General features: G+C 29.6%; 1 protein-coding gene across 1 annotated transcript; it reads left to right on the top strand.

The window, feature by feature from the left end:
- Nucleotides 1-3,495: 3,495 nt before the first annotated feature.
- Nucleotides 3,496-12,658, top strand: LOC137827887 (aminodeoxychorismate synthase, chloroplastic). The gene is given in 16 exon segments (XM_068634246.1): nt 3,496-3,654; nt 3,737-3,799; nt 3,925-4,297; nt 4,840-4,971; nt 5,393-5,460; nt 6,408-6,472; nt 6,628-6,694; nt 7,145-7,426; nt 7,526-7,649; nt 8,050-8,141; nt 8,143-8,364; nt 8,555-8,634; nt 8,877-8,979; nt 9,806-9,888; nt 10,851-11,468; nt 11,838-12,658. Coding segments are annotated over 14 exon segments (2,760 nt in total). The 5' UTR covers nt 3,496-3,654; nt 3,737-3,799; nt 3,925-3,954; the 3' UTR covers nt 12,319-12,658.

The following is a 12,658-nucleotide window of genomic DNA, read 5'->3' as shown; positions in this document are numbered from 1 at the left end:
TAGATAGAGAGTATATTAAAAGAGAGTATATGAAAATAGAGAGGAAACAATTGTTGTTGTTTGTTTGTTGTGTATTACATTGTTTAAAGAAAACCACTATATACAATAGTTCTAGACAACAACAATAATAAAAATAATTAATTAAAAATTTATAATTAATTATGATAAGTAATCTCCTTTTAATTATAATTAATTGTGACAATTAACCTTCTAATTATGAGAAAAAACAGTTAAAAGTGAATCATAACCCACAATATTGGTGTAGTGCTCCAAAAATTATTACATATTAGTGGTACATTCTTATAATTATATACACAATTATCAACCATAGATATTATTAGGAATAGTGAAAGTAATTGTTCAACTGCTTTGGCTTGATGATCAGATACATTTAGCGGGTAAGCATTGTGGAACTTTATTTAAGATATTGAAAAGTGTAATAAAGTTAGTGGGTTGGTTGAGAGTGATTGATAATGGAAAAATTGAATATATATATATATATATATATATAATTAATAGTGAGGTGGAATATAAAGTTTTTTGTGAAGTTGTCCTCAAGAGTTATACAATAGTTTAAGGTTATTAAGTTTGATTTGTTGGTTGTAGAATTTTTTTTTTTTACGTGTGATTATTGGGACTGATTATCTATTATTTATATATTTGACACATAAATATATTATAGTTTTTTTAATTTAGACTCTTGTGCATGTATGAGATTGATATTTTATTTATAATATTATTTATGCTCATACAAAGTATAATTAAATAATATATAATGTAAAGTTCCCTACGTTAAGATTGTTTTCAAAAACATGATATATATGAACCTCTTTTAATTTTTCACTATATAATATCTTAACATATATATATATATGTTTTAGATTATTAATTAAGTGAAGACATATAGTTACTGTGCTTAATAATACAACTAAAATAAATCAGGATATTATTTTAAATATTTATACAATATATATATATATATATATATAAACACTATAAATAAATTATTTATGATACATTTATAATTTAGCAAGATAAACACTGTAAATAAACCCTTTATAAAGGAGTTGGGTTTAAGATTTAAGAAATGTATATAAAAAATTCTAAATTATAAAAAAAAGAGAAAAGAAATTATAATTATAAAGAGATAAAATTTAAATTAAAAAAACAATTATTTATATAAACCTGTTTATTACTTTTTATTTTTTTTTACTTAAAAAGAAAATGTTGTCTCCAATATAATAAACTTAGGTTTTACACCTGTAGTTATTATAAAAAAATAAGGATATTTTATTATATGCAATAAAATAGAATATGGTAGTCGATCTCGTAATATATATATATATATATATATATATATATATATATATATATATATATTTTGACAAGCTCTTAACTTTTTATAATTTTTTTCCCATTTTCATGCACATATTTTATTATATTTCCTCCATTTTCTAGGTTTTTAATCGTTTTTTTAATGTTAAACTTTCGAAGTTTCTCTTTAGTTCTCACTGTCATGAAATATAATTGTGTAAATAATAATGTTATTTGTATACAATATTCATTGATAATTAACTTATTTATACCCATACTATCAAAACATTTAGATCACAATATAAATTTATTTACACTACCTCTCATTTTATGAAGTGTTTTAAAGTAGTAAATTATTATTTTAATACGCATATATATATATATATAGTACACTAAATAAATATTTATTCTATATAGCTAAAATTTATAATACATAAATATTTTAAATAGATAATTTGTATAAATTATATAAGTTTATTGATAATGTACTAATAGTTTATATAAAATAAATTTACATTATTATTTAATTTTAAAATAATTGTTAACATGGTCTTTATTTTTCTTAAAAGTCAACAAACTTAGCGCATACTATTATATTTTAAGATGTGATGTGAATATTATGTACCAATAAGAACTTTTTTCTCAAATTATATTATATTAAGTCTTAGTAAATAAATATTTTTGAAATATAAAATATATTTTAGATAAATGATAATTAATTTATATTATAATCAATATTTTAATATAATTTTATAAATAAAAAAATTAATTATTATATTTATTAAGTTAAATACTATTTTATAAACTAAAATTTTTATTGATTTCTAAAATATTAACTATCAATATTTTAATTACTAAAAATTTAGATTCTAAATTAGTCACTAATATTAAATACTAATTTAAAAATTATTTTTTATTAATAATAATGCTTTAAAAATTAATAATTTTTTATTTATAAAATATTATTTAACTTAATTAATATATTAATTAATTATTTTTAGTTTTTAAAAAACTTTATATTTAATGATTTTTATAGTGTTTTTATTATTAATAATTTATCTTTAAAATGGTTAAAACTGGAATGAAAACCAAATGTATTGTAATCACTAGCTTAAAAGAAACAACAAGAAGATTTCTTGAAAACAAGTAGAAAATATTTTGTTGAAGAAGGACATATAAACAAGCTAGTTGCTATTTGTAACTTATACATAGAAGATTATTTAAAATAAATTAAAATATAAATAAATAAATTATTTGAAAATACAGCTTAACTAATTTTTATTTATAGATTAAAAAATTGTATTTTAATATATTTTTTATTAAAAAAATCATTTTAACCTGTACCAAAAATACTTTTATTTCTTTTTAAAAACATTGTCATCATTTGATTTTTGTGGTTAATAAAATGTTGTCGTCATTCTTCTCTTCTTATTTTTAACTTATCCATGAAGTGATTTATTTCCTCTACAATTTCTTGTAATTCAGATAATCAAATCATTTATTTTTTCAAATAATCGAGGAATTAAATATCGAGAAAGATGAAAGTAACATAATATCATCTTTTAATAATAAAATCAAGGTTTAATTAAATTTCAAGTCCTCATAAAGTAGATACTTTATAATCTTTACTTAAAAATTTATTTTATTAAATATTCAAAAATTTATATTTTTTAATTAATTCTTTTTTATATTTTTTTCATTAAAAATATGAGATTTTATAATTGATAATGATAGTCATTTATCTTCTTAGACAAATAAGATAACATACATATCAATCTATTAACATAAAAAAATTAAACTATTATTGTTAATGTAAAATAATATTAAGGAAAAATATAGTTGTTATCTAAATAGTGACATAGTTAATGTAAGACAAAAAGTAACAATCATTATCAACTATAAAAATTTCTTATTTTTAACATGTTAAAGGTAAATAAGTAAGATGGTGAGACAAAATAACATATACATGTATACACAAAATTAAACTATATATTTTTAATTAATAAATATAAATTCTTTTAATCTTAATTTTTTTTTGAATAAGGATTCAATTAATATTTTAATTATATTTAATTTAAAATATTATTATATTATTATAAATGATTATGAAGGATATGTGTTTTTGGGTTTGGAGAAATCTTTTCATATATTATATATATATACTACACCTTATGAAGCACTAACAAACTCCATCTCCACCACCCGCTCCGAATCCGGCACTAACACCATTTTTCTTCTCCTTCTTCTCCCGCCATCTCATTCCAATTTCCACCTCTTCTTATCTCTGAATTCGCAACTCCTTTTTCTCAAAATCAAAGCAATATACACGCAAGCTTACACGTGCTGCCTCTGTCTCCTTCTTTCTCTGCTCATGCCATTTTTTTCTATCCAATTTGCTAATTGGTAACTCTTGTTCTTTCAGATCTAACTTTTCTTGATGCCACTGATCACTAGAGGAATCACACAATCACTCTCAGAATCACTGGTGATCGTTGAAACCTTACGTTTTTGTTTTCCGCGTTTCAAATGCGTTTCGGGAGGATTTTTGTTTGCATATAATTAACTACTACCACATGATTAGTAATTAATTTTATGCCTCTTTGTCTGCAGAAGGTGTCTGGGCACTTTTCCTAGCAAAACATGAATTCGTCGTCTTTGCGTTTGTTTTCTTCCGAGCTCACATGTCCTGCGAGTGAATCCATGCAATACGCGAATGGGAACTTTCTTCTGTCCAGAGCATCGTTAAGGGTTTCTTGTTTTATTAAGAAAGGTGGTGATGTGGGAGTTTCTAATCGTGATGGAAGGAACGTGAGCGCAGCGGTTTCTTGCCAATTGATGCATAGCCACAAAGAGGAGTCGTATGAAAGAAAGAGAAGGCTGCAGGTGCCTCTACAAAAGGCAGATTTTGTGAGGACATTGTTGATTGACAACTATGACAGTTACACTTACAATATATACCAGGAACTTTCTGTTATTAATGGAGGTAAGTTCTATCTTTTTCACTTTGATGTGGATGTGTGTAGAAGACAATTTGGAAAATGTTGATTTGCTAGTGTAGTAGTAAAATCTCACAGGGAAGTGCCTTTTTCTAAATAAAGACTCTTTAAAATAAATTCTAGTCCTAAAATTAACTTCTTCAATATTGAACTGCAAATAATTTGTAAAAAAGTTATCATGTGTTGAAATGCAGTAAGTAAACCTGCTTGTCAATTTGAGTTGCTCATTATTGCATGTTATATATAGCAATCAATTGAGAAGAGTACTAGCTTTTGAGGTCTTAGAACAAATGCATTAGGCAACATGTTGGAGTAAATTTATTATGCTCATTTTTTTTTATATACGTGGTACTAGAAATGTAGAGTTCAGTTTGGTCATCTTGATTTGATAAAGCTCTCTGTTCACTATAATGTGGTTTTAACTTGGTGCCTTCCAAATACAGCTATAATGGCCAGTCATTGGATGAAGAAGTTTTGTAAGGTGTTTATGTCCTTTTAACAGCTGGTTTGGTTTAATCATTTTTGCCAGTCCCTCCTGTGGTGATCCAAAATGACGAGTGGACGTGGGAAGAACTTTGTCATTACTTGTATGAAGAAAATGCTTTTGATAACATTGTAATATCACCTGGACCTGGTTCTCCAGCATGCCCGGAAGATATAGGTGAAATCTTGGATGATCTTGTAGATTTGATAATTTCACTACATTTACTTATTGCTCCAAAAGAGGCAGCAGAAAACTAAGTTGCTTCTGTTACGGATTTCAATATTTGTGTTAAAAGGTCCCATCTTAGTTAGGAATATGGATAAAATACTATTAGTAAGGACAGTCCTTTTCCCATTAGCTTCTTTTGGGATTGAGTTAAGCTCACTTCATTTAATTTGGTTTTGGAACCTACCCCGATCTTGTTGTTGGGCTACTCATAGATGTCTAATCATATTTTTTTTAAAAGGACACCTAATTTAGTTTGCAAAATTTAATAATATTATTTAATTTGATACGTTACCCTGATCTTTATGTCGTGAAGCGTGGAAGTTTTTTTTTTACTTTAATAATTTTGGAAATGGTTCCTTATGTGGTTCAGGCATTTGTCTTCAGCTGTTGCTTAAATGCTGGGATATTCCTATTCTGGGTGTTTGCCTAGGACACCAGGTATTTTCTTTTCTTTTAAGCAAGATTGTTGCCTCCTCTCTCCCCCTACTCCTATGTTTACTTGTACTCGCTTTCTTTCTGCACAAACCTTACATGGACCATGCTTCCTTCATTTCTAGAACATCTTGTAACTTTTAAGGTTTCAACTTGTACTGTTAATAGCATGCCCAAGTTCTAATGCAGAGTTCACTTGAGTTCTTGAATTCCAATCTTGCGTTAACGTACAACAGTTTTATCCCTTTATTTCTTTTGTTTAGCCTTCCTTTGTAGTATGTAATCATACTAGGATAGGGTCTGTGTCACAATGTTTTCCCTTTTTCTTGTTTCTTCTGAAGATAAATTAGTATTCAAAGTCTTTTGGTGGAATGGAGTTTGGAAAGATTGGAATGGAATACGCATTTGGTTAATATGATTTTTAACTTAAAACGGGATGAAATTTTTATCCCATTCACAGATTTGTATGCTAGAAATAGAATCAAGAAGAAAATGGAGAAAACAGCATTTCGATGATCAAGAAATTCTTATTCCATTCACCGATTTGTTATGCTAGAAACAGAATCAAGAAGAAAATGGAGAAAACAGCATTTCGATGATCATATAATTGGGTTAAAGAATATTAAGATGATAAACTCTTTTTAATTTTGAAAAAAGTTGTAGTTTTACCTATATATATTGATAAATGATACTCTGTTAAGATGATATTTTCAGCAGTAAGCAAACAGTGTACTCGCTGCATTATGCTTGATGTTGGTCAATGGTTTGGTAATATGGTGGACCAACTCTTGTTCATAAATGCCTTATGTTGACTATCAACTTATTCATAAATGGCTCTCATAACTTTTGTTGTCATGTCTTGGCTGCTATCAAGTATTATATTAGACTTAAACTAAACCTGTTGTAATTCATCCTTTTGTATGTTCTTAATTGGTTAAGCTATGATTTGATAGGCATTAGGATATGTGCATGGAGCTCAAATAGTCCATGCATCTGAACCAATCCATGGTCGTTTGAGGTACGGTTAAACATTTCAAAACCATATCTGTTGTTTTTCTAGTACTTATTACGAAATTGCAACATTCATGAACATAAATATACCTAAAAAGTATCATTTAAAGTTATCGTATCTATCCTTACCTTTTCTTTTAACCAACTCTTTGCACTTTACAGTGAAGTTGAGCACAATGGCTGCCAGCTTTTTCATGATATACCTTCTGGTAGAAATTATGGTTTCAAGGTTTGTTCACCACTACATACTTGAAATATTACACGTTCTAATTCCTCAAATTCATCTTTTGTAATGTTGGCTGAAATTCCTATGATTTTTTTATTGAAGTGTTTTGCCATTTGCCCAAAATCACCTGCGTTCAATTCAATTTAATCAAAAGAGGGAGGCATTCCTAGCAATTCTAAAACATTTTCCAAACTAAAAGCCCTTTATTAGATTTGTAGTCCATATCGTAATTTGTATTTAGAAGAAATGGCTTTGCAAGTGAACAATTAATTGATATTATCCGAAGAGATTGATGCAGTGACAATCCTTCATCGTAAGTTACAAAATGCTAAATGATCTCTTGCAAATGTTTCTTTATCCATTTTTTCTTGTTAAATTTCTTCTTTTTTTTGTCAAAATTTTAAAAGTATCTGATCTACTATCATAGTCATAATTGTTCGTGGCATATTTCAGGCGGTTCGATATCATTCACTGGTTATAGATTCTATATCACTTCCCAAAGAGCTCATTCCAATAGCATGGACCTCTTCCACTAGCACACTTCCATTTATTGGGTCCAAAGATTTTGGCAAGTCCAACACTCATGAAGCTCAAACAGATCCAAGCATTTTCGTTGACCCCTTTTTAGCTAAAGTAGGAAATGGAAGTTCAAACCGTTTTGATTATGGAAATACTAGAAGTACAAGAGTTGTTATGGGAATCCGGCATTCTACAAGACCACACTATGGTGTGCAGGTGTCTAATACATAAATAATCTGCCTATAGGATTGCCTTTGCGTTTATATTAATTCATTATTTGTTAAATGTGTTCAACTCAACAATTTTGATCATCAGTTTCATCCAGAAAGTGTTGCAACCTGCTACGGAAGTCAAATATTCAAGAATTTTAGAGATATTACAGACGATTATTGGCTGAGATTTAAGTCATCTTTCAAGGAAAAACGTGCATATTCTGATGGTAAACTGAAGAACTTTGTTATTAAAATTTATTCTCTTTGTTGTGAATACATGAAAGATGCTTATGTTTAGCCCATATATTTTGTATGCTTAGTATCTATAAATACATAACCCTATACGATCATTATATACAAGGGGAATTAATCTTATACCTAGTTTTCTTTTGAATAGTTACGGAAAGAATTTCAATTTGGAGAGGTTACTCAAATGACATTTATATGTGATAATCAAGTTGTTCTTCGTATTAGCTTAAATCCCATCTTTCAAAATAAAAAATATTGTGATTGATTGCCATTTTATTTACATGCTCCATAATTTTGTTTTCAATTTTCATTGACCTTCAAATAAATAGGTTCTGTGTAATTTACCTGAGCAGTAAACTTTCTTTAGCATGCATGCAGTTTTCAAGCGTAATAGACTCTACAGAGAGGTTAGCAGAAGTATTAGTGCAGAGAACAATGCAGAGGATCAGTTCAAAAAAAATAGTTCACGCAGAGAGACATTTGGAATATAATAAAGCTGAGGTGAAGCATTTAGAAATGTCCAACATGGTAAATACTCATCATGCAACCACTGGTTATACATGTTTGAAGTTGAAATGGAGGAAATTTGGTCACTTGGCTGGTCAAGTTGGTGGAGCAGAAAGTATATTTTGTGAGTTGTTTGGACATGAAACTGAAAACACCTTTTGGTTGGATAGTTCCTCCACAGAGAAGGTATTCCAATGTTTTCAAGTTTAGAGACACATTTTATTATCTCATGTTTATAATACACAATACATAATGTTTTCATTTGGATCTTCAAACGATAATAAACAAGCGATATAGCATCTCGTCATATTGAGATAAAAGCTTCATTATTTGCTACTAATTGTGAAATATTTATTATTCTTCCCTTCCTATTTAGGGAAGAGCACGCTTTTCATTTATGGGAGGAAAAGGCGGATCACTTTGGAAGCAGTTAACGTTCAGATTGTCTCATCAAAGGTTTGAAATCAATCCTCTCAACTGTTAGTTTTTTTTCTTAAATTTCTTAAATTTCTTAAATTCTTTTTCTGTTTTACATTCTTTTTTTTTTTTTTTTTTTTGAGGTTGGTGAATGGGCTTCTTAAAAATAAGTGGTCTGCTAGTGTTCTGTTGTATGCTTTAAGAGTTGAGTTGTACTAGTTTCTTTATTGATGCATGAACATGATAATAAGTATTTCTATCACTATTTAACCTTTTTCCAGTGATGGGAGTTCAAAAGGCGGTGGTTATTTGTCATTGGAAGATTGTCAAGGTTCTACGGAAACGATATTTTTGAAAGAAGGTTTTCTTGATTTTTTGAACAAGGTACATACAGACTGAAAGGTGTTGGCCTTATGATGATTTATTCTTGCATATAACACTCCTCAACAAGGATACACCTTATTGTTAAACTTAGACATAGTTCTTGGGCTTCTTCCTAACAATTAAAGTTTCTAGGAGAATTGGTCCTCGACATGATACAAACCTTTGTCAGAAGTTCTATTCTTGTTATCCCCATTTTTCATTATTCAGTTGAAATATCGCAAGGTAAAAACTGGCCTAGTCATGTCTACGCTTCAAGCCTAAAAGGCTTTTTGCATGAAGGGACTTTTTGGATACAAAATAGTTACTGGCCTTCTACTTAACAGGTCAAGCTTTAGAGAGAATTAATCCTTAATACTTACGTATAATTTCTGTAGTTTGGAGATCCTTCCCAAGCTATGCTGCCCCGAACTTCTCTTATGATTTTTTAATCCAAAATGATTTATTCTAAACATCACATATGCTAATAAAGAAGATAATACAAAAAAGATCCTTATCCTCCATTCCTGGTTATCTAGACCAATGCAATGCCATGTATCACTTTGAATAATTTATGCTTTGATTAGGGACGAATTTAAGAAAGGAAAGAGGATGAGGTAGGATTTACGATAAAGTATACAGGGTTAAGATATCAGAAAAGTTGATTTTTTGTGTGTATTGAACCTCCATCATTTGTATATTTTGTTGGTGCATACTTAAATGATTTCCCAACTACTTGGATCTTCCCAGTCATGATACACATCATATTCATTTTCCTAACAATATATTCAATATTTTTTCCTTTTATTCATTTCTCCCACATAAAAATGTTGTCTTCATAATGTTGCAGGAGCTTTTATCATATCGTTATGATAAAAATGAATATGAAGGCCTACCATTTGACTTTCACGGTGGATATGTTGGTTACATTGGGTAGGTGGGAATGATAAGCAATTATGTCTATATTGAATATACCTAAACGCTTAAGCATCTGTCAAACAATTGCTCCTAATTTTATCTTTATTTTTTATGCTATTACTTCTGCTTTGTGGGTATTATTGCTGCTCTTTCTTGTCCTTCCTTGTTTCTCTGATTTTATGCTTAGTTTGAATCTTATATTCAGTTATATAATTATCTCTAATTGTCATTTTTTTTATCAGCATCTCTAATTGTCATAATATGACAGTTTACATTTATTTTGAGTTTGAAATATTATGGATCCTCATTTTGATATTTTGGATGTTACGCTTCCTCTTGCTAAGTATGTTTACTTGCATAGTATTGTTATGTAAATTTATTCTAGAATATATGAAAAGTATCTATTATATTGATTCTACCAGTCTATAAGAATAATTTAGAGTATTTTAGATCATCTCTCAGAATTAATTTTAATATTTCTTTATTATCTTTTGATTTATTTCCTTATTTAATAAGGACTATAGTTTAGTATTAATACAAATAAAGAGCACGTGCTTTATGTTCTGTATCATGGTAGCACCTCATTTCTTAATATGTGAAAGTTATCTTTTTATAGGTTTGATTTTCAAAAACCTTTTGAAAAACAGTAAGCATAAGAGTTTTTTATACTGATTTATCTCTACCGCAAACTATATATAGTTCTTCGTTAATCCACCAAGAACCGCCAACTTTCAAAGAGTATAAATATTTTTTCATAACCAAGTATCATTTCAATTCTTCTCCAAACAATAACCCAAGCTTTATTTAAGATTATGATTTAGTATCAAATCAAATAAAGGTTAGTGTTTATGTTCTGTATTCATTATCTATCCTCTAAATTCCCTCCTTCAACCATCTAAAACCCTGTAATTTCAGCATGATCTCTTCAATGAACCAATACTAGTAACTAGACACATAATCGGTTTCTTATGTTGCAGGTATGACCTCAAAGTAGAATGTGGTGTCAAATCTAACTGTCACAAATCTAAAACTCCAGATGCATGTTTTTTCTTTGCTGATAATCTTGTAGTCATTGACCACAAAAATGACGATGTTTACATATTGGCTATACACGAAGAAAGTTCAAGTGTTACACAGTGGTTGGACGACACAGAGGAGAAACTTCTGAACTTAGATGGCTCTGTGAAAATGCCTTTGGGAAAACATGACTCTCATTCTTTAACACTTTCCTCAAGTAAGCCTGGTTTTGCTGCTGAAAAATCTAGAGAGCAGTACATTGAGGATGTTAAGAAGTGTCTAAACTACATTAAAGATGGAGAAAGCTATGAGTTATGCCTCACAACTCAGATGAGGAAACCAATTAAGGAATTAAATTCTCTTGGCCTGTATCTGCATTTGAGAGAAAGGAATCCAGCTCCATATGCTGCTTGGCTTAATTTTTCAAAGGAGGACCTGTGTATTTGCTGTTCTTCTCCCGAGAGGTTCCTGCAGTTGGATAGGAAGAATACACTAGAAGCTAAGCCCATCAAGGGTACAATAGCTCGTGGTGCTACGAAAGAGGAAGATGAACAACTCAAATTAAAATTACAATTCAGGTGACCTATATTTAGTTTTACACATCACTATCTCAACAAATGTTTCTACAGCTTCATTTTAAATTTTGGAGTTACTTCTCTTAAGACATTGTTTGTCGTTAATGCTTTAATAGTTTGAAAGCTATCAAAACTCATTAAAAAGTGTTATACTCCTGTTTGGTTGGAAATTTAGTTGTGATGTTTATTATGAATCTGTTACCTAAACTTTAGATGTTCAGGAGAATTTGAGGTCCAATTAGCAACCGGTTTTTCTAACACAAAAATGATACAGATACTTGATATCCAGAATTGTAACATGTTGAAGGAAAGTAGTCTAGCTTACTTTCAGTTGGGTAAGTCTATGGTGAACTAAATTGCTTTCTCTTTCAGCGAAAAGGATCAGGCTGAAAACCTGATGATTGTTGACCTTCTAAGGAATGACCTTGGTCGTGTATGTGATCCTGGTTCTGTTCATGTGCCGCGTCTCATGGATGTGGAATCATATGCAACTGTTCACACAATGGTGAGTACAATTTGTGGGAAGAAGCGGTCAGATGTTAGTGCTGTAGACTGCGTCAAAGCTGCATTTCCCGGTGGTTCAATGACAGGTGCACCTAAGTTGAGATCAATGGAACTTCTTGATTCTATTGAAAGTTGTTCACGGGGTATATACTCAGGCAGTATTGGATTTTTTTCCTACAACCAGACATTTGATCTAAATATTGTCATAAGAACAGTCATTATACATGAGAGTGAAGCCTCAATAGGGGCTGGAGGGGCAATTGTTGCTCTGTCAAACCCTGACGACGAGTATGAAGAGATGGTCTTGAAAGCAAAAGCCCCATCAAGGGCTGTGCTGCATTTTGATTAGAGCTCAGTATAAGTCAAACAGGCCAAAGGTCAGAAACAATACCATTCATTTCATCCTACTAATCCTTATATATTTTCATAGAATAGAAAAAATGTTGTACTATAGTAAGGCTCAATTGTTTTTTGGCTTAGAAATCAAATGGTTTTCTTTCCAAACAGGAGGGTTCCTTTTCAAATTTTATAGAAACATAGATTTATGTATTGTTGTAGCAATCTTTATGCATAGATGGTTGTGCTGGTTGTACTTCAGGGGTTTTCAGAATGTAATTCGGAATGAATTCCCGATGTTTTCATTGTATTCATTCATTTGGTGGTGAAATTGGTAACCCGTTGTTCTTCGA

This window comes from Phaseolus vulgaris, chromosome 7, assembly GCF_000499845.2.
Source record: "Phaseolus vulgaris cultivar G19833 chromosome 7, P. vulgaris v2.0, whole genome shotgun sequence".
In the NCBI taxonomy this organism is placed as follows: domain Eukaryota; kingdom Viridiplantae; phylum Streptophyta; class Magnoliopsida; order Fabales; family Fabaceae; genus Phaseolus; species Phaseolus vulgaris.
This window is presented reverse-complemented; position numbering and strand designations above follow the sequence as displayed.